The sequence below is a fragment of the Halichoeres trimaculatus genome, unplaced genomic scaffold (genome assembly GCF_033239565.1).
Source record: "Halichoeres trimaculatus isolate MK-OKI-2021-1 unplaced genomic scaffold, fHalTri1.1 fHalTri1_scaffold_11, whole genome shotgun sequence".
In the NCBI taxonomy this organism is placed as follows: domain Eukaryota; kingdom Metazoa; phylum Chordata; class Actinopteri; order Labriformes; family Labridae; genus Halichoeres; species Halichoeres trimaculatus.
Window position 1 is genome coordinate 5,277,772 of NW_027437189.1, and position 21,272 is coordinate 5,299,043.

Sequence of the window (21,272 nt, forward strand, 5' to 3'; positions counted from 1 at the left end):
AAAAATTTGATGGCTATATGCTTAAATGTAAAAATCTGACTTGATGTGTTTTCCAACAAATGTATATCTTTAGCTAAAAAAATTACACACCAAATGTGTTTTATTTTGTGTCTCATATTAAAAATAATCAGTCTCAAACCAGACAGTCGTGTTAGCTTCAATTAATCATAAAATAGAAAAGAGTAACGAATCTGCTTTTTCACACACTGGACAGTAAGGTAGGTTAACCGTTAGCATCGAAACGTCAGTTTCGGTTAGCATGCTAATTCGGCAGGCTAACGACGGCAGCTACCTAGCGAGGGCAGCAGAGCAGGTGAGTAAAACTTAAGGTTTCTGGTCGCTAAAAGAAACTGAAGCCATGAGAGAGATAATGATAGCAGCAAATTGTGATATTTTGTTAATTTTTAAAGGTGCGTCAGAGAAGGAAGAGAGCCGAATGAGCCCAGTTTCATGTTCACTATAACAGAAAGGCAATGACTCATCGCCATAGAACGCTAACTGCCGTTGGACCACTGAGACTGTTTTTAAAACATCATTGAAGTTAGTATTGGGATAATTAATGGTCAGGGGGGTAGTTAAGGCTTTTAGGTGGACCACAAAATGTATAAAACATTGACGAAGCGTACATGACAGTATCTGTCTGCTCCTGATACAGAATAATGAAGCTTTCCGTCAGAGGCAGCCTCGGTGGAATTGCTGACTCAGGAGGCGGGCTTTGAGCCACCTCCCTGACAACTATAGGGTACCAGACCTGTCAGTCAAATGAGCTGCACCTCTGATTGGGTAAACTCGAGAACTTAATATTTTCTTGACGGCCACTTAAAAAACAATGCACTCCATACAGTGTGTGTTACTGATGAAATTAGCCATTGAAACTTAAATTATTGCTTGTACCTGACTGTAAAATTGTTTATTTGAGCTATTTTTAGGGGCTTAGTGTTGGCATGGTTTCCTTTACCCTCAGAGCAAGACTTAAGCCGACACTCAACAACCCAACCCAAGTTCTCAGTTTTTCAGTTACAGTTACCTAATAATTTTTGAGCAAAGGTTGCTACTTGGTTTGAAATAAAGCTAGTGCAAAAACCTGCAGTTCCTCGAGTGTCCACTTGGGGGTGGCACCAAAAGTGAAGGAATCCCCCATTAGATCCCATGTCAAATGTAAATATTTCCAGCACAAATAAAGATGTTTACAGCCAGGTTCAAAAAGCAGTTTTGGTCCATGTAGCTTCTGTCTTTACTAGTACACACAAAAGTATGTGATTTTTTTTGTTGAGACAGTATGAAGTCTTAGGTTATACATGAATTTGCTCCCTCCCTTTCCAATATTTGGCAACCCCCATCATTTCAGAAACTGGCTTGCAACTTCACAGAGACAGAAACAGTTTATTGTTTGTTTCTGTAGCTCAAACTGAAATGATACTAAGTAATTTCAGTGTTTCAGAAAGTGTTTCAAAAATCTCTTCCCAAGAGTTTTAACAAAAGTATTTTGACCCAGATGGGGATCCTTACATTTCCAGATACCAACCTCAATAGTTAATATCACAAATTTCATCACTTAGTGGTAAAAATAAACGCTGGTTGCTGTTTTTTTCTATATTTGAGCTGCAGGTTGTGCAAAAAAAGAAACAGTAGAGGATATTCTTACACAGAGCAGCGTTCACAAGCATGCAGTTCAGTTCATGTAATAACAAATAAAAGCACATGTTCTTGAAGTTTCTTTGTCAGCAGATCTACAAGGCTTGATTTTTAGCAGCATGCGCCATCATCCAGGAAGTGGCTCACACAGCTACAGGATTTCACGCAGTCTCTGGTCTTTAATCTTCAGGTCTTATCCTCTGTCATATCCTCAACTATCCCCTCCATATCTATCGTAGACTCGTAGGCCTCACTCTCCAGCTGTGTTTGCTGTAACACCCCCTGGACAGAGAAACCGTCCCCTGCCTCCACATGCCCCTCCTCTATCACCGCCCCCCTGGGCTCAATCACCACCCTCACTATGCAGCTGGAGCTGAGGCCTGTTGTTGTTGTTAAGCTGGGCTCTGTGTTCGTGGGTTCCTGGATGTTGTCAATCTCAGGGTTATAGTCTGTGTCCCCTGTGATCAGAGAGGGATCTGCTGCTTTAGGACTGTTGTCCACTTCCTGTACGATCACGTTCCTCAGCTTCCTCTGACGGGGGTTGTAGTTCTCTGTGCGTTTGTGGATTAAGACGTGTCGTCTCAGGTGAGCCTGGAGACAAAGTGAAGAGTCAGAAAGTGTGGACGGTGTGTTTTTATCACCTGTTGTGTTTTAATGATCCCACCTGTCTGGTGAACTTGTAGCCACAGTCCAAACACGCAAACTTCCTCATCCCTTTATGACGACGCAGATGGACTCGAAGCTGCTCCTTGGCTGGAGAAGGGAAGAGAAAACATGAGCCTGTATTTTGTAAAATACTGGAAGCAAACTCGGCTTTCATCAAACTAACCTTTGAAGGTTTTCCCACAAATATGACAGCAGTGAGGTCGTCCCTCCTCGTGCTTGCTGGCCTTGTGTCGGAGGAGAGCCCCTTTCTCTGTGAAACGCTGCTCACACACCTCACAGCTGAAGGGACGCTCACCGGTGTGTGTCCGGTTGTGTTTATCGAGACTGGCTGGAAGGAGAAAGTTGGACGTTTAGAAACTTAATTATGTCTGCTTCAGTAACAGGAGAGTTAGGGCTTATAAAGTGTTTTTGTACAGAGCTGAACAAGAAGAAAAAAGATGCATACTGAGACTAGACTTCACAATCTTATTTTGCGTTATAGTGAATCTTTAAAGGAGACATATCATGCTGATCCCTGATTTAATACTTACATATAATATAATAAATTTGAAAACAAGACCTTACACCCCCTGAATTTCCAAAAATTAGATTTCTATTTTTCCTGATTTCCTAGAACGAGATTTGATGCCTCTGAAAATAGGTCATTGCCATTTGGCCGCAAGATATCGACCTTCGTGACAACACGAGGATCCTTTCTTTTCATTGGAGTAATCTGATAAAGCAGCTCCTCCTCTGTGATGTCAGTTAGTCACACAACCACCACCGAGGGATACACCCACCAAGAGCCAAGTTTCCCACCTCAGATGCTGGATGCAGGGACTCTGCTCTGCTGAGCAGCTCGGCTTTACATGGTGAATTAGCAGTTAAAACACTTCAGTTTTAGCAGACGTCGTAATACTTGTGAGACTGTGATATTTGCATGCTTGTTCTGACATGCACTGTGAACCTGGACCACAATAATGCTGCGGTAATAACATAGTGACGAACTGACGGTAGAGGCGATCTTTAGACTACACTTTCAGCATGATGGATAAAACAGACAGAGAAAAGTGAAGGAGCAGGATGGAGCCCTGTTATAGAAATAGTTTATTGGTGAAGTCTGCCTATATTTCCACGTATAAACTATACATGTTACAGTACCGGTTTGACTCACCTCACTGAAGCATCCTGAGATGATCTGTGTCCAGGTGGATTTTCTTCCTCCTGAGCTGCAGAACCGTCCGGGTCTGACTCGGGGTCCAATACAAAAGGACGTATCCTACACTCTGCCGTTTTATTACTGCTATCAGTGCCTTACGGTGAAGTTTTGGCAAACAGCAAACTCACTCGGTCTGCCCCATCCAATATGGCGATTTTGAATATACTGCCATGCTGCAAAAACCGCCCCCTGGCTCTACCCCCTCCGCCCCTCTGATAGAACTGACCAATCAGAGCACAAAGGGCTGTGACGTTGCGAGGTTACTGGAGGTCATTCTCCAAACGGAGCGTTTCAACGAGATCTTCAGAATGGCCTAAAATGAGGATATTGAGAACGCTATTGTGGGGCAATGAAGGAACTAAATGACTTATACTGAGGGCAGAAATGCTTTACAGGCATCCTAGTCTGGCTTAGTGAAAAGGAGAAACAAGCATGATATGTCCCCTTTAAAGCTATTTTCTTCTAAATCTGCATCAGATCAAGAGGAGCAGCTGTTACCTTGTGTCCTGAAAGTTTTCCCACACAGATGACACTGGTACGGCCGCTCGCCGCTGTGTATCCGCAGGTGCATGTTCAGGTTGTTCTTCTGGGAGAACGCATGGCCGCATAAGCTGCACACGAAGGGGCGCTCGTTTCTGGGAGACAACATCAACAACTCAGGTAAACACATTTTTCAGATGCGTTTTCTGAAACCAAACATGCTGTGACAGACAGGAAAGACGTGTTTTAGTACCTGTGAATGGCTTTGATGTGCATCTGCAGACCGTTCCGACTGGTCGCTCGATGACCACACTCCTCACACACAAACGGCTTCTCTCCTCTGTGTTTGGCTGCTTCATGCACTCGCAGCTCGGTCTTAGTTAGGAAGGTTTTTGGGCACTGAGGACACTGGAGTCAAACAATAGGATAACTCCATGATTAACACAGGCATTCACAGACTGGATGCAGAGTATATAAGTCTAGAAAACTCACTGCGTGTGGTTTGGGATGACCGTGGATCTTCATCAAGTGAGTCGTCAGGTTCTTCTTGTACATAAATTGTTCTGTGCAGGTTTGACACTGTGGAGGTAAATATTTCTTCAGCCTTCGTATTCATGGATTGTTTGCTTTGCTTACTCTGTTTTTGTTGCGTTGATGGTACCTTGTAGGGCATCTCTCCTGTGTGAGAGACGACGTGCAAACGCAGCTCTTCCTTCCCACTGAATGTTGCCGAGCACGTCACACAGCTCAGTGTCTGTTAATTTCACACAACAGACTTTATACTTTCGAGAATCACATTCATTTTGTTAATTTTACTGCAAAAAACTGAAATCTTATCAAGTGTTTTTGTCTTATTTTAAGTTAAAAAAAATGTATTTTTTGTCTTTTAGACATGAAAAAAGTTGTTAAGACATTATTCCAGTTTTAAGCAAGTTTTCGAGCAAAGTTTTCTTGTTCCATTGGCAGATTTTTTTACTTGTTACAAGCAATGCAGACCTCAGTTTAGTCTTTGAGTAACTTCAAACAAGACATTTTTCTGGACTGATCAAGTGAATGTGGCTCATATCAAGTGTAATAATGCTAGGCGCCACCCCGTTGTGGCTGCCTGTAATTTTTTATTTCATTTCTTTGTACGGTTCATTTGTTGGTTGTGGACACCAAACTGTTTTTGTCTTCAGTGATATTTTCACTACTTTTTCTTCTGTGTTTGTCTGGAGATCCTACATGTAACCATGGCTGCATTGTTTACATGTGAAATCAGCTGCTAACTGGTGCATGGCCAGATGTTTCCCCACAAGGTGAGGAGAAGGAGGTGCGGACGACGTGCTGGTTCTCAGGTGTGAGCCAAGAAGTGACGACAAGGACCTGTCCTTCCATCCATGGTTATTGGGAACGTAAGATCTATCTCCAATAAGATGGACGAGCTAGCCATGCTAACCCAGCAACAGAGGGAATACCAGAAGGCAGAGTAGCATAATGCTATTCACAGACATGGCTAAAGGCGCTAACACCAGACACCAACGCCACATTGGAAGAGCTTCACCTGCTGTGAGCAGACAGGATCCAGGAGACAGAGACTGAACAGACTGCTGAAGAAGCTCAGTCCTGGACCCTGTGGAGGTGGAGGCTGGCTGACTGGACAATGATGGACAAGCTGTCAGCAGCTATTTTCTTATGAACCGTTTTGCACCTTCTATACACTTTCTTGCTGCTGTGACTCTTCCTGAATTTCCCCTTGGGATAAATAAAGGATTTTTCTATTGGTTTCTATTCAAATAAGACATTTTTTACTTAAAACAAGACAAAAACACTTGATCAAATTTCTGTTTTTTGCAGTGTTGTTCTTCTTCGCTACTTACGTGGACTTTCGAGCAGTCTCTGATCTCATGAATCAACAAGTTCTCCTTCCTGAAGTACCTCTTTCCACATTTAAGGCACCCAAAAGGTCTCTCACCTGTATGTCGCCTGAGAAAAAACACAAATGAACTCAAACCTTGAGCATAAGTTTGAATGAAAAATGCTGCACTCATTGACTCATTGATTTCTTCTACCTGTTGTGGACTTTGAGGTAATATTTACTCTTGAAGGATTTGGCACACACTGGACACTGCACACAGTCCTTCTTGGAGTTGTCTTCCACCGTCTCACCGTTCTCCTTCTTCTCTGTTTTACTCACAACTCTGCGCTTTCGTGTTGTTGAGACTGATGGTGCTAAAGAGCTGGGCTCTGCAGGCGGGACGTACTCCTCGTCTGTTTCTTCACTCATCACCTCAAGACCCTCCGCCACATCCTCCTCCTCCTCCTCCTCCTCTACATCCTGAAGCACATGGCTCATGCTTTTGTCACTGAGGTCGATCTGCAACTCTGTCACCTGCAGAAAGCAAAAGGTGAGTGTTATAAAGCTCACTTAGAGTTACATTAAAATCTGTATTTATTTCTTCTACCTCTGTTTCTCCACGTTGCTGTTCTTGATTTTTGTTTTCCACATCACCGCTTTCCGATTCAACACCTGGAGCATTCCCACAATCTCTCTCTGGAGCTGTAAATCCAGTGTTTGTGCTTTCATCCGTCACCAGCCGTCTTGGACCCTTCACGACACGACCAGAGCGAGTTGTAGTCGTGGTGGCAGTGTTTGAATTCCCAGCAGGAGCAGCAGCATCAGAGCAGGACTCATCTTTTGCAGCACAGAGTAAGCTCTCCTCTTTAACCGAACAGGACGGGGTTGTGTCTGGTGCAGACTTTCTCGGTCTCCCTCTTTTACGCTTCAAAGGGGCAGGATCTGCAGGTGCGTCCTTGAACTGCTGACAGAGTGTGAGAGCATCAGGAACACACAGGCTGGCTGCCGCTTGCTGCACCTTGTCCAGGTTTTCAGCATCCAGCTTCAGCTCCCCGGTGTAGACAAAGTTCAGGAGCAGCTCCAGGCCGTCGTTGGGACACTCTCTGAGGCAGAACTCTGTGCATGGAGCTGCCGGCATGCTCGACTGGAGCTGGAAGAGGTCGCTGAAACAGGCCAGGATGTTGCGATGGGCAAGGTAGACCACTCCACCTCCAACATTCAGCATAGCATCACAGAACTTCCCTACTGCCCTCTGCTGGTTCAGTAAAGACATGACCTGCTGTGCGTGGCTGCTGTCTGCTGCAGGCATTCCTCCTGGTTCAGAGCTGACTGCTGCTGCTGCTGCAGGAGAAACACAGGCCTCAGATTGTTTGTTTACATATAATTAAAACTACAAAACATCTAATTTTGTTTGGCTGAAACACTAATATTTTTAACCTTGAAAATATACATTTATCAGGTCATTTTCCTAATATATTTCCTTTATCAATTTTTTGACACTTAAATGTGAATAAAACATTAATCATAATATTTATGGAGTTGGAGGTGAGATCTTCTCATTTCTTGTTTAGATGTTGCACCACTTCAAAACCCAAAGATGGTTCATTTTTTCAAAGTAAAGCAAAATGCGTATCTTTCAGAGGCTAAATGTTTTTTTTTTTTTCAGTTTTTCTGTTCCTAAAGCATGTTAATATTTACCAAGTAGGTGCAAAATCCCCTTCTATTGCTTGAAACTATCTTTTATCCTTTCAACCTCTAGCAATTTATTCTGTAATTTATTTTTGATTTATTTTAAAGTATTGTTCACATTGCTCATTTATAGCGTTCTTTCACTGTATCTATTCATTAATTGTCACATGTGCTGCAGACCTCTTGGCCAGGTCACTCTTGCAGAAGAGATCCAGACCTTACTGGGTTTTTATCTGGTTAAATAAAGGTTAAATAAATAAATAAATAAATAAACTTTTTTTTGTCCTCTATTACCCTCAAGTAGTTCTGCATTCAGTTACATTAATGTGTCTTTCATTACATCTGCACATCATTTGAACTCATCTCTGCCTGCTAGCTACCCTTTCTCAACATTTATAGGTATATTCTTGGAACTGAAATGTTAAGTACACTGATAAATAATCTGAAAGAAAATGAAATAGAAGCCACTTTGAAAATCAATCAATTTGCTTAAAAAAAATCCAATTTCTGGCTTTTTGGATCTGAAAAATTGGAGCACTAATTTGATCCAAATTTAAAAAATAAAAAATAAAACTTTTTTTTTTTTTTTTTTTTTTAGAATTTTAATGAGAAAAAAAATCTACCTTATACCATTTTTGTCTCTTAGTTGCTATTAATGCTTAACAATATTTTTGTTTTCTATCCATGTTTTTCCAAAATCCAACATTAATCCCATGGTGATTTTTTTTTCACCGCAAAATTGATGCTAACTACTCTGTGAGTTAAATAGGTATGAGAGCTTGGGCTTTATCCAAATGCAACACAATTGTATCAAAGCATGGAGATCACATCGAGTCCACCACCCAACAGGCAAAGTGAAACCATGCTGAGCAAGAAAGTCATACTATGCTCTTAAAATATTTTTTGTTCCATATTTGTTAAGATTATTTCAAACTCTCCCAGTGTCAACCTGTGCTATGGCAGGGAGGTTTCTCTTATCTTTTTGTTTATAATAACCTTAAAATTTATAATTGACAAATAGTAAAAAAAACCAGAGAAAAATAGAAGCTTAAATAATTGTTTTTGTTATGTAAAAATGTCATCACCACTTCAAGTTTGCAACCCCTCACCCTGCTGTTTGCAGCTATTTAAATGCTAACTCCCTTTAAAGTGTAATGTCACAGCTAAGAATGCTTATACACAAGAATATTGCCTTAAAATGTCTTTAAAAGCTTATATTTAGAAAAAAAAATGAATATTTAAAGAGCTTGATATCATCTGCCCCATCAATTTCATCAAAATGCAGCTTAGCTTCATTATTGTCCGTAATAGCTTGGAAATTAACAATATTGGCCATAGAAACAGAGCCTTTACAGTTACGTTAATTTTCCAACTGTTAGTATGACTCTAAAATTGAGTCTGTGGACTCCTGCAAACCCCTTTCTACCTACGCACCTCAACGTTTATTTCCTAGCACATATTTTATGACGCTCCCTTAGCACAGCACCTACCCGACGGCTGCATCTTCAGAGTCACATCCGCAATAACAACGAGAAGTGATGATTAATGCTCACTTGCTTGATCGTGGCTGCTCAATTTTCCTTGAAAACGGAGAAAAGTTTAAAAATGTAGCTTCAAGCTGCTTCTTTTCGTTTCTTGTAGGCCCCTATAAACTGTAGGAGGAAGTGACGATACGGACGCGACCGAACTCCGGGAAAGATTTTGGTTGTCCGTTATTTAACCTACAATTACACGACGTTAACGTTAAATTTACGGCATTAAAACGCTCCTACAAACTTTTTGGGTATTTATTCATTTAAATTGGCTTTTTATGTATCTACATGTTGTTAATACATTTTTTGTTATGAGCCTTTCGTACTTAATGAAACTCCGGGTAACACATAATCGACCAACTGTAAGCGGCGTCTGTTTGTGGCTCACACATGTATAGCTAGCACATCAGCTAGTGCTATTACAGTGACAGTTAGGCAGCTTATTTGGTTTATTTTGCCCAAATTTAACCTCTGTACATTTAGAAAATCCTCAAGGTTCATATACACAAGTCTACAGAATAACTGAGGCGGAGGGGTAAGTTTCCTTCATTTTATTAGCAGAACATCTGCTAGCAGTTAGCTCGAGTGACGTTAGCTTCGTTAACTTCACACCAAGTTTAAAATCTGCGTTGCTTTGTTGTCTGACATCTGTATCGACTTCATATTTAGTGTGTGCAGTTATTTTAAACGCAGTCTCCCTTTGTAAAATAAATTTATCTGAAGCTTTGTAGTTTCATTAAAGCAGTCAGCTTAACTTAGCCTTTTAACAGCAATCTAATTGTGAACCTGTCGTTAGCATGTTATTCATTTAACTGACCTTACTGCTCATGTGATGATAAACATTATTATTGTTGTCGCATATGTTTGATTGCATGTTTATCTCTATGCAGGCCCCCTTTGTTTACCTTCAGCACCTACATGAGTAATATCTGACATCACAATCATGAAGGTGAGCAAACCCACACAGGTCAAAGCCCAGGCCAAGTCCCAGAAGTGGAAGGATGTCAGAGGCAGACGCAGCAGACCCCCCATCACTTCCTCAGACCTCAACTCCAGCACTGTCATGGCTAAAGTGATCCAGGAGCACCAGGCGACTGTGAAGAAGAAAAAAGGATCAGTAAAGAGACTGAAGAAACAGGCAAAGCCAGTGACTAACACCAAGAAAAAGAACTCTCTTCAATCTGGGCTGAAGAAGTCGTACGCACAGGCTAATGGGAGCTCAGCGTTTACGATGGGCGATGAGTCTGATGACTCTCAGGACTGGAAAGATTACTGCCAATCCCACGAAAGGAATGGCATTGAGAGCTCAGGTGATATGGATGATATAAAGCCAGGTAGACTGGAGGGAGAGGCTCTTCATTTCTGTGCAGAGAGAGATGATCGAAAGAACCATGTTGTGCTTGTCATGCAGGAGAATCAGGTACATGTCCCAGTGTTTAAGCATCAATCTGAGGTGAAAGTAGCTTCATTATAACCACTTGTGTTATTGTTTATTTCTGATGAAACATTTCCTTCCTGCAGACCCTGTGTTTCCGAGGAAAGTGCTTTCTGACCAGTCTATTAGGTCGGGTAGAGGTGATGGGGTTCACTATAGAAGAAGGCCAGCAGTCTTATCCCTTATTCTCTCCAGCTTCACACTGTCCACTCAGCATCAGAGCGCTGGAAAGCTCTCCTCAAAGCAGAGAGGACAGAACAGACGCCTCAGTTATTCTCAGACAGTATCTGCCGTCAGGTAAACACATAAGTGCTCACCGGTGTGTGAAAGATTGGGATATTTGAGGAAGATTTAATTTATTTTCCCATCTTTACATCTCATGAGTGTGTATCTTTTCTTTTCTTTTACAGTGTCGTGTAAAAAGCTGTTAAAAAAAATAAAGCCAAACTCGTCCGTCATTCTACTGGAGCCCATGGAGACACCTCTCACCCGGTATCTCTCAAGCTTCCCTGATTTTGGTGAACTGTTCAGTCCTCCAGTGGTAAGTTAACAAAGTTGCATAAAGTTAGTAGTTGATTTGGAGAAGTCTTGTCCAGGTAAATGTCAGGGTTAGTTCCTGTGTCTGATTGTTTTTTTCCCCCTGGTTCTTTTCAGAGTGAACTCATGTCAGCTGTTCTGGACACTCCACTCAACGGTCTGGGGATGATTCCTCTGGTCAGCACTGTAGAGGGCCTGAAAATGACTAAGGGCTACAGAGAGGCTCTCAACACAGTCGTCAATGCATGCAAAGGTAAGTAGATGGACATCTATACATAGTTTTACATTGTGTGCAGATCTTCAGAAGCTTTGATGCACAGACTCAAGATGTTTAGCTGACTTAATTATGTACAATTAAAAGGAATGCTGAACAGGCAAAAAGTCAATAATTTTGGTCATTCTACCTCTGAAACTCTAAAAACAACCAAAAACACATCAGATTTAAGGATGAACATGTTTTAATTTGTAAATGGCAATCTTTTAACTTTCTTTTCCCTGTGCCATTATAACTTTTAAAGCATCAAATGAAAAGTCAAAGGACATCAAAAATACAGTACAGACACAAATGTGTGAATGACAGAGGTAGTCCAAACACATGAATCTTACTCCTTAAGAAACACAAATAAAAGTCTGCTACTAAAGTGTCATCAGCGCTCCCTTCCTTTTCCTTTTTATTTACCTTTTCCTGTATTTTAAGTCATTTTTGCATTTGGAGACTGTACATACTTTTTACGGCTCATTTTTTGGCCATGGACACCAAACTGGTTTTGCCTGCAGTAGTGTTTTTATTATTTTTGTTCCTGGGTTTGTCTGGGGATCCTAAGTGTACCCATAGTCTCATTGTTTACGCAAAAGAGCAGCTGTTAGCAGCCCTTAGCATGTGGATTCTAACCGGATAGGTACTAAGCCCAGTGTTTCCTGAGGAGAAGGAGGCGAGATCTGTCTTCACTGAGACGGGAGAGGACGCTAACTGAGCTAACACTGGACACAAATGTCACATGGAAGGGGTTTCACATGTTGTGAATGGGCAAGACAAATAAGACTGAACAAACTGGTGGAGATGTCCCACCCCTTTCAGGAGACTTTTTACCTTTATATAGTGCTTAATATGTGCAAATACTTATGAGATAGAATATTATAGAATAGAATAGAATTAATTTTTTGTTATCCCCAAGGAGAAATTCAGGAGGAATCACAGCAGCAATCAAGGAAACAAAAGTAAGAAAGTGTATAGAAAGTGCAAAAAGGTCCATGAGAAAATAGATGATAACAACTTGTGTCAACTAATGTTAGCTCTGTTAGCCATGTCTGTAAATAGCATCATGCTTTTCTGTCTTCTGGTATTCCCTCTGTTGCTGGGTTAGCACAGCTAGCTCGTCCATCTTATCGGAGATAGATCTTACGTTCCCAATAACGATGGATGGCAGGACAGGTCCATGTCGTCACTTCTCAGCTCACACCTGAGAACCAGCACGTCGTCCTCACCTCCTTCTCCTCACCTTGTGGGAAACATCCGGCCTTGCACCATTTAGCATTGACACGCTACAGGCTGCTAACAGCTGATTTCACATGTAAACAATGCAGCCATGGTTACATGTAGGGTCTCCAGACAAACACATGAGCAAATTTTGCTGCTGTAACTCTGTGAATTTCATTTTTGTGGAGCGAGTGATGGATTATGTTATGTTATTTATTCAGGCGACTTTGACGGTTGTGCGGTTATCCTCGTATGTGGCACCAAGAATGTGGGCAAATCAACATTTATACGCTTCCTCATCAACACCTTACTAAACCAGTAAGTTCTCATCCAAACATATTATGTATTTGTTTGTTAAATTTTTATAAATAGTGTTTTTTGTAGTAATTGACTGCAAAACTGAGTTGAACATACAGGATAAGACTCTTGTTTTTTTGTGTTTGTGTGTGTAGTACTGCCAGTGTAGATTATTTGGAAGGAGACCTCGGTCAAACAGAGTTCACTCCTGCTGGTTGTCTCTCCCTATTGACCGTCAAAGAGCCTCTTCTTGGTACGTTGGTGTCCTTTTCTTATTCAGTATTTACTCTTTAATATCTTTTCATTTCATCCCAGAATTCTTTATTGAATTTTTTTATCTGCTTGAGAATAAAATGTTGCTTTGCATAACACTCACATAAGTGACAAAATCCTGCATAAATAAGCATGACTAGAGTTAAAGGAAAAGTTCAACATTTTAAGAAATTTACCAAGTTGTTTAAAAACAGAAATGTAAAGGAGTTAGTGGGCTGCAAAAATGATTATGTTTTTGTCCTGTTTGTGTGAAACTGGATGAGAAGACTAATGCTGAATTCTTCCCCAGGTCCTCCTTTCACACATCAGAGAGCACCAGAAAACATGATCTACTACGGTCTAACATCATGTGAGGCAGACTTGGAGCGCTACCTGGAATCGCTGAAGTCTCTGTGGCGAAGACGCTCCCCAAGCCGAGAAACTCCTGTGGTTATCAACACCATGGGCTGGGTCAAAGGTCAGCTCAGGTTCCCCTCTAGAGCACAAGTAACATAACACGAGTGACTGTAAAAGTGATGACAGAAACTCTGTGAACCTTTCCCTCTGCAGGATTTGGATTTCAGCTCCTGGTCGACATGATCCGCTTCTTCCCCGTCTCACATGTGGTCCAGCTCAGTCATGGCGGCATCACCCAGTGTCCCGTCCTCACCCCAGACTTCCTGAGGACGGCACACGGATGTCAGACACACCCCGCAGCTCAAACTGCTCTGGATGAGTTTACAGAGAGCCAAGCTCCCCCCAGGAGCTACATCCACCTGAATGTACAGTCAGAGTTTCAGGGCGTGGGACGCCAGGGGACAGCGTGAGTGCACCTCCACCACAGAGCAAAGACATTAAACTACAAAACCTTAAAGTTTCACAGCTCTATATGTGTTGGTTTGTGTTTCACAGGAAACACCAGCGCAGTAACGAGCACAGAGAGCTGTCACTGCTGGCGTATTTGAGTAAGATGCAGTCTGCTGACCCTGGACCAGTTAGACCCTTACACAGCCTCACCCCATACCAGGTACATGAAGATCCCAACGCTGATGATGTGTTTCCTGTTTCTTTTTCATAATCTCAGACATTTTGGGTTCAATGACTTTCATAACGCATCTTTATCAGGAATCACCAAAGCGTTAAGCATTTTTCTTTCTCCCTGTGACTTCCAGGTTCCTCACTCGGCGATCGCTTTAGGCGTGATCCACTGTGAGATCGCTCCCAGTCACATGTTTTATGCCGCTAATGCAAGTCTGGTTGGACTCTGCTGCCTGGGAGAGAAAGTGGCGAGCAGAGGAGGCCCGGTCACGCTTCCCCAGGCACCGATCTGCCCGTGTGTGGGCTTAGGTGAGTTTCCCACCTCACTCTCATGACATATAAATACAAAGCTTGATCCTGTTAACCGCTGACTTTGACCTACATCATTATTTTCAGACAAAAAAAATGTGTTCTGAAGGTTTTAACCTTTGTACATGGTTTAAAGGGGAATTTCTTTGTTTTTAAACCAAAAGGTCGACATTTCCTGTCTTGTTTTCCAGGTGTGCTCCGAGGTATCGACATGGAGCGAGGTCTCTACTTTCTTCTCACGCCGGTTGATCCCTCGATTCTTCGTAAGGTCAACTGTCTCCTCCTGGGAGCTGAATCGTTGCCTTCCTGCGTCCTCACAACACAGGTGAGAAGACAGATTTGTTCTTTTATTCTCTGAAAAACATTATTTTACCTTAAGAAGTGTAGTGTTCACATTCTGATGATGCTTTTTAAAATATTTTACTGACAGATTTTTCAATTTGCAAAGATCAAAATGTTGGTAATAGAATACCCAAGAACACATTTTTGACCAAATACACAATAAACTCGTGTTCAAATATACAGAATACAAACACACACAAAAGAAAAAGGAAAAAAACAACGTGACTGCCAGTTCATAGTTATGTGCATAGAGTTTCAAAGTTGTTAACACAAGACTAACCACTCAGGGATGAGGTACGTTATCAAACGTTTGTACGCCAAAAAATGTGTGTATGTCCCTTTCAACGGCATTTATCAATCTGAAAGTAAACGTGAGTATGCTCAAATCCCACGCCAGGTCTGAGTTTGTGTACGCAAGTTTCATGTTAGTGGGAGCACGATGTGGCGAGGAAAATCTGTCTGTGAAGGAGAATTATTACATCATAGGAGCGCAAAACGTTTCAGATTAACATTTAGATTGTTGAATTAGATATGACACCAAAAATATTTCTAACATTTCACTCTTCTGCCAATCTATAAAATACAACACTACTGAAAAAGCAGCGCGAGCTGCCAGCTATTATCAGTTTTTAATACACTCCCATGTCCATGATAAAGTCTCTGCAGAGAACAGTCAGAGGACGCTGGATCAAACTTTTAGCCTGGGTTTTATTTAAGGAAGCTTTATTGATTACATGATTGACTGTGTAGATTTTTATTTTACTTCTCACATGAGCTGTGTGTGAAAAAGTGACTATTTCATAACAAAAGGCGTTCATTTATATGGGATCACAACCAATCAGCTTGTCTCGTGGTACAAATAATCATAAAGATCGGTCTACCCGTGTGTAATTGTACACGATTAAAAACACATCTTTGCCAGGCACCAAAACAACTTTTAATGATAAATTTTTAGGTGAACTAGTTTGCAGTATTGAAATTGTTTTATTTAGACATACACTGATTGATCAGTGCCAACTTCCTTAATTTTGGGGGATTGGTGATGGGTGATCGGCCCATCCTTACATATAAAACTATTCTTAAATATCTCCAGGAAGGTCTGACAGCCAGCCATTGTTATTTTTTGCTCTGAGACCTAAAACTCAGGACACTTAATTGGTTCTTTAATTTAAAACATAAAGATTTTATTGTTTCACAGGTATTGTTCAATGAATTTCAATAAAATAAGATTGGAATATTAAAGGTATATGCTGTCAGTTATAAAAAATAGAAAACTGGTACCGGCCCAAATCGGTATCTGCAGGTCAGGCTTTTTAGAGATCAGTGATCGGCCAGAAAATTGTGATTGAAACTGACGCAGGCCTGGTGAGAGCTCCACTCCCTCCTCAGTCTGTGACAGGTTCAGGCTGGAGTCTGCAGCTTCTTTTAGAGCTCGAACACGTCTTTAAAAGACAACTTTCCACTTTTCTAGACCATAGACTTTACAAAACATGGACGTAGTCTCCCGTCTGTCTCTGAAACAGTAAATGAAGCAGATCGGCTATAGCGGCCATATTGGTAGTGGCAAGAGCTGCGCTTACGGCCATAGGGCGCCTGTTGCATGACCTGAGCTGTGCTTTAACGACACTTTTTCGGCTGCCAGACAGCATGGCGTCATGTCTTTCTACCTTGATTGCTATGGCGTTGTCGATCTCCAGCACAGAGAAGATTCCTTTTTTGGTAAAACGCCCCTCAATGCTGTAAATTCTGTGGGTTCAGGCCAGCTGTACCTTGAATATTTAGGGGTGTGTTATTTAAATTACAACTGTTTTCAGCCGCCACATTTATCAACACCTGATCAGGCGTACGCTGTGTTTGGCCTGTTTCATAAATCACACCTGAACGTTGCCGTAAACTCATTTTTACACCTAGATCTGTGCCAATTCCCACACAAGATTGATAAATGAGCGCCAAAGTGCCAAGAAGATGTGCCGAGAAGAAGCTTTTCAGCTACCACTGTTCCTAAAAGCAATGCAATCAGTTTGAAAGCCTCTGCAGAGCAGCCAAAGATGGCCAGGTTGTGGTTGGGTTGAATGTTTCAGCAACATGCTTTTGAGAAGCGTTTTGATGATGCCTTTTTGTCTCTGTTCCAGCCCGGCTTTGAAGGCGAGACGCCGTACGTCACCACAGATTACAGTTTCAATCTAACTGGTGCGGGAAAGCTGCGCGTCTTCAAGGGAATGACCAGAGCCAGTCAACTATAAAGACTTTTCCTTCTCCGTACTGGTTTGGTGTCCTCCTTTACTGGCCTCTCAGCGTCACCTGTGAAACCTGAAGAACTGAGGGTTTTTATCATTTCACAGCCAGTATCACAGACTCTACGGGACGACACCTATGACTTTGTGTCCCTGGATTTCTCCAAACTTTTCCTCATGTCTTACAACCTCAACGCATCCAAGAAGACCCTGAAGGAGTTTTGAATTTCTGTTTCGTGTCACATGGACCATAATCTCACACACTGTAGTTAAAACCTTTGTTTCATGTGTCTTCTTGTAGTTGACAAAAACAAAATCCTGGCGTATATCACAGGAGAATGGTTTACTTTTCACTTTTGGTGCTTTCCTTTAAGTTTTCACCGATGTAGATATTTGTTTCAGTTGAACGATCAAGCGCCCATGCTAACTTCAAACAGTCAGCTGCCATTTAAAAATGATGACATCGTATTCCAGTGTAGTCCCTGAGTGGTTTGTTTATTTGTGACAGTTGTATTTTTGGATAAAACGCTTCCTGCCGAGACGTTTGGAGTGTTTGTGCTTTGTTTATCCAACATTCAGTTTTAGATGTACTTAAATATTCCTTCACATCTACGTCAGTTAACTCACAAATCTTTTTACTGAGCCACTTTATTAGGTACCGGGTTGGACCACCTTTTGCCTTCAGAACTGCCTTAATCCTTGGTGGCATAGATTCAACAAGGTCCTGGAAACATTCCTCAGAGAGTTTGCTCCATATTGACATGATAGCATCACACAGTTGCTGCAGATTTGTCGGCTGAACATCCATGATGAGAATCTCCCGTTCCACCACATCCCAAAGGTGCTCTATTGGATTGAGATCTGGGGACTGTGGAGGACATTTGAGTACAGGGAACTCATTGTCATGTTGAAGAAAGCAGTCTGAGATGATTCCAGCTTTATGACATGGAGCGTTATCCTGCTGGAAGTAGCCATCAGAAGATGGGTACACTGTGCTCATAAAGGGATGGACATGGTCAGGAACAATACTCAGGTAGGCTGTGGACTTTAAACCATGCTCAGTTGGTACTAAGGGACCCAAAGTGAGCCAAGAAAATATCCCCCACACCATTACACCAGCAGCAGCAGCCTGAACCGTTGATACAAGGCAGGATGGATCCATGCTTTCATGTTGTTGAGGCCAAATTCTGACCCTACCATCTGAATGTGGAGCAGAAATCCAGACTCATCAGACCAAGCAACGTTTTTCCAATCTTCTATTGTCCAGTTTTGGTGTTGCTGTGTGAATTGTAGCCTCAGTTTCCTGTTCTTAGCTGACAGGAGGGTCACCCGGTGTGGTCTTCTGCTGCTGTAGCCCATCTGCCTCAAGGTTGGACGTGTTGTGTGTTCAGAGATGCTCTTCTGCAGACCTCGGTTGTAACCAGTGGTTATTTGAGTTACTGTTGCCTTTCTATCAGCTCCAACCAGTCTGTCCATTCTCCTCTGAACTCTGGCATCAACAAGGCATTTTGTCCCACAGAACTGCTGCTCACTGGATATTTCCTCTTTTTGGGACCATTCTCTGTAAACCCTAGAGATGGTTGTGGGTTAAAATCCCAGTAGATCAGCAGCTTCTGAAACACTCAGACCAAAAACCATGCCACGTTCAAAGTCCCTTAAATCCCCTTTCTTCTCCATTCTGATGCTTGCTTTGACCATGTCTACATGCCTAAATGCATTGAGTTGCTGCCATGTGATTGGCTGATAAGAAATTTGCATCAAAAGCAGTTGGACAGGTGTGCTTAAAAAAGTGGCCGGTGAGTGTGAAAATTGTACACTTCATCCTCATTTTGACCTCAAGGGGGCAGCAGATAAATGTAGAGGTTTTTATTTGCACAGCAGCAGATGTTCACCTTCAGAAAAAGTCTCCAGGGCAAGAAAAACCTGTTCAGACACTGACCTGTGATACAAAATACATCAGGTGTTTTTTTTTACTGGTTTTCCAAAGAAAATGAAGAACCAATCAAATCCATCTGAGGGCTTTTAACTCCACCTTTAAACGATCTCCCTGGAGGAGCTGTGTGAGGAGTGTTTGGCTGTAAACATCCACTCCAGCAGGGAAGAATTGCTAATTTGTTAAGTGGGCTGTTTTAACATCCCCTCTCTGCCCCCTCGCTTGTCTTTGTTCGCTCCCCCGCCTCTTTATTTGAGGGTGGGAGCACACAAACACAACACAAGCTACATTTTGGCAGAGTCATTGTTTTGGCTTTGTCAGGTCAGATGTTTTCCCCAGACCTCGTGCAAAGCAAAGAGAAATCCCTCTGTGGAGCTGCCACCCGTCTACACCGAGCTGATGATCAGACACAACAACACACATCTGTGAGATTAAAGGGATAGATTTCACAACAAGGAAAAAACACTTTCTGGGCAAACAATATGGTTTAGTCTTCATCTGGAGTCATTTTTAAACAGACATGTATTTACAGATTCCAGATAAGCACTTAGAGCGTGTTAAACTTAACAGATTTAATGTCATCACAGAGATAGAAATCCTAGAAAAGTCATGCTGACCTCTCAGATGCAGATCTGTATTCTAATAACTTTAAGCCTTGTGCTGGCATTTCATCTCTCAGAAGTAATCTGTGCCACACTTCTGCCAAATCTTGCCTTCCTTCCAAAGAAACAGTCCATCTGTCGCCTGCAAAGACAATCAGCTGAATAAATAACAAAGACGAGGCGGTTTGCTTTTACGCCCTCTTAAGTCCCTTTGTTCAGTCGACAACTGACTCACTGGTGGATGAGTGTTTGTTATTGCCTTTGATGCTAAACCTTTAGCATTTATCACACATGTAGCCACTGCATACAGTATTCCCTTTGGAGAAACTGTTTCACCTTAATATTTCAAAGTTAACATCTGTTGGACACAACCACTAGTTTGTATTCTGGGGCTAGCTTAAACCAAAACCAAGAGGAGTCATTAAAATGTCAGCTGATAACATCAGTTTTGTCAGATGGGGTGTGACTTTTTACCAGTAGATACATCGCTAAAGGATGAAGTCAAGTTTAGTCCATTTCTCCAGAATAAGGTAAATTTGTTGTCGCAACTTGTGCCACATTATCAAATAATATTCATAGGAAAGTCACCTGAGAGGTCATACTATAACGTTTTACTCACTTGAGGTCACCTGAAAAAGCCCGTTACTACATTATATCAGTTGAAAGGGCATCCAGACTGCACTTTGTTGACTATTTATCCACTAAAAAGTCACCTAAGAGGATATATTATTTCATTTATACACTGGGAAGGCATATAAGATGGCTTTTTGACCCCCCACCCCCTGACACCCATTGGGGAGCACCATGGCAGAAAGAAGAAAATTATATAGAAATATAAACTATTACGAAGAAACATTTAACTATAATACAGTACATATAAGGTGAGGCTAGGTTTGGATAGTATTCACATTATGATTCATAAGCTTTTCTGAAATAAATGTGCAGCACTACTACAACCCAAAGACATTTTTGTAAATAATTAAAGAAGACTCATGAAAGATAACCGACTGAGTTAAAGTTTGGCATTGTAGGATTTTTATATGGCAGGTTTTGGTTGTGGTAAGTGAGTTAGCATGTGGATGATAAACAGGAGGGGACCAAGCATTGATCCTTGGGGGACGCCATGTCTAATAGAGTTGTGATTTTGTTATTGATGGTGATGTATTGAAATCGGTGTGAACCAGTTATCCCTCAGCCAGGTTATGTGGGAAAGAAAAACCTCTTTATTAACTCAAGTGTTTCATTACTCAATATTGAATATCATCAAACTGAGCCTTTATGTGTCATTAACTATTGACAAAAGTGCAGTTTTCTCACTACAGACAGAATAAAATTTAATAAATTTCAAAAAGGACTTATGCAGCTTTTTTATTAATACTCAAAGGTAGCTTTTAAATTGATTTCTTAATGTGGTTAATGAGTCATTGGTGCAGATGTTTAGCATGTGGAGGATAAACAGAAGGGGGCCATGCGTGACCTTTAATATCTGCACCTGTCTTTTGCGTTCTTAGGTAACTGCTTGTGACCAAGGTGATGGAGTGTGTTACTTTAGACCCTAATGGCTTATTGACTTGTCCTGTACTTCATTTGTCTCTTAAGATTTTTTTTATTATTAAATCAAATTATTATTGTTGTTGCTGTTGTGATTTTGCCTTATTTATTTATTTTGTCCTTTATATTGAGTGGTTTCCTTTCTACTGTGGGTGGGATGGGAGTCAGGGGGGTGTAATGTATTGTATTGTACTATAAAAAAATCATAAATAAACTTTGTTAGAAAAA

General features: G+C 41.5%; 2 protein-coding genes across 7 annotated transcripts; one reads left to right on the forward strand and one right to left on the reverse strand.

Annotated features, from left to right (window-relative positions):
- Positions 1-77: 77 nt before the first annotated feature.
- zbtb48 (zinc finger and BTB domain containing 48) lies at positions 78-9,174 on the reverse strand. 4 transcript variants are annotated; one of them, XM_074680799.1, is made up of 11 exons: positions 8,996-9,174; positions 6,424-7,154; positions 6,031-6,350; positions 5,839-5,944; positions 4,641-4,733; positions 4,472-4,558; positions 4,233-4,387; positions 3,998-4,134; positions 2,465-2,629; positions 2,300-2,388; positions 78-2,226 (listed from the first exon to the last, which is right to left on the reverse strand). In XM_074680799.1, the coding sequence occupies exons 1-11, from the start codon at positions 9,006-9,008 to the stop codon at positions 1,822-1,824; spliced, it is 2,301 nt and encodes a 766-aa protein (XP_074536900.1). In that variant the 5' UTR covers positions 9,009-9,174; the 3' UTR covers positions 78-1,821. The 4 variants fall into 4 exon arrangements, with proteins under 4 accessions (XP_074536900.1, XP_074536899.1, XP_074536902.1 ...); XM_074680798.1 differs by having other exon boundaries at positions 6,424-7,157; XM_074680801.1 differs by having other exon boundaries at positions 6,424-7,157; positions 9,059-9,143.
- Positions 238-17,493, forward strand: nol9 (nucleolar protein 9). Of its 3 annotated transcripts, none has more exons than XM_074680804.1 (13): positions 238-313; positions 9,928-10,457; positions 10,559-10,769; positions 10,883-11,013; positions 11,127-11,262; positions 12,708-12,804; positions 12,939-13,036; positions 13,346-13,513; positions 13,606-13,858; positions 13,948-14,062; positions 14,208-14,382; positions 14,574-14,707; positions 16,857-17,493. In XM_074680804.1, the coding sequence occupies exons 2-13, from the start codon at positions 9,981-9,983 to the stop codon at positions 16,965-16,967; spliced, it is 2,106 nt and encodes a 701-aa protein (XP_074536905.1). In that variant the 5' UTR covers positions 238-313; positions 9,928-9,980; the 3' UTR covers positions 16,968-17,493. The 3 variants fall into 3 exon arrangements, with proteins under 3 accessions (XP_074536905.1, XP_074536904.1, XP_074536903.1); XM_074680803.1 differs by lacking the exon at positions 238-313 and adding an exon at positions 9,157-9,288; XM_074680802.1 differs by lacking the exon at positions 238-313 and adding an exon at positions 9,295-9,572.
- The last annotated feature ends 3,779 nt before the right edge of the window (positions 17,494-21,272 follow it).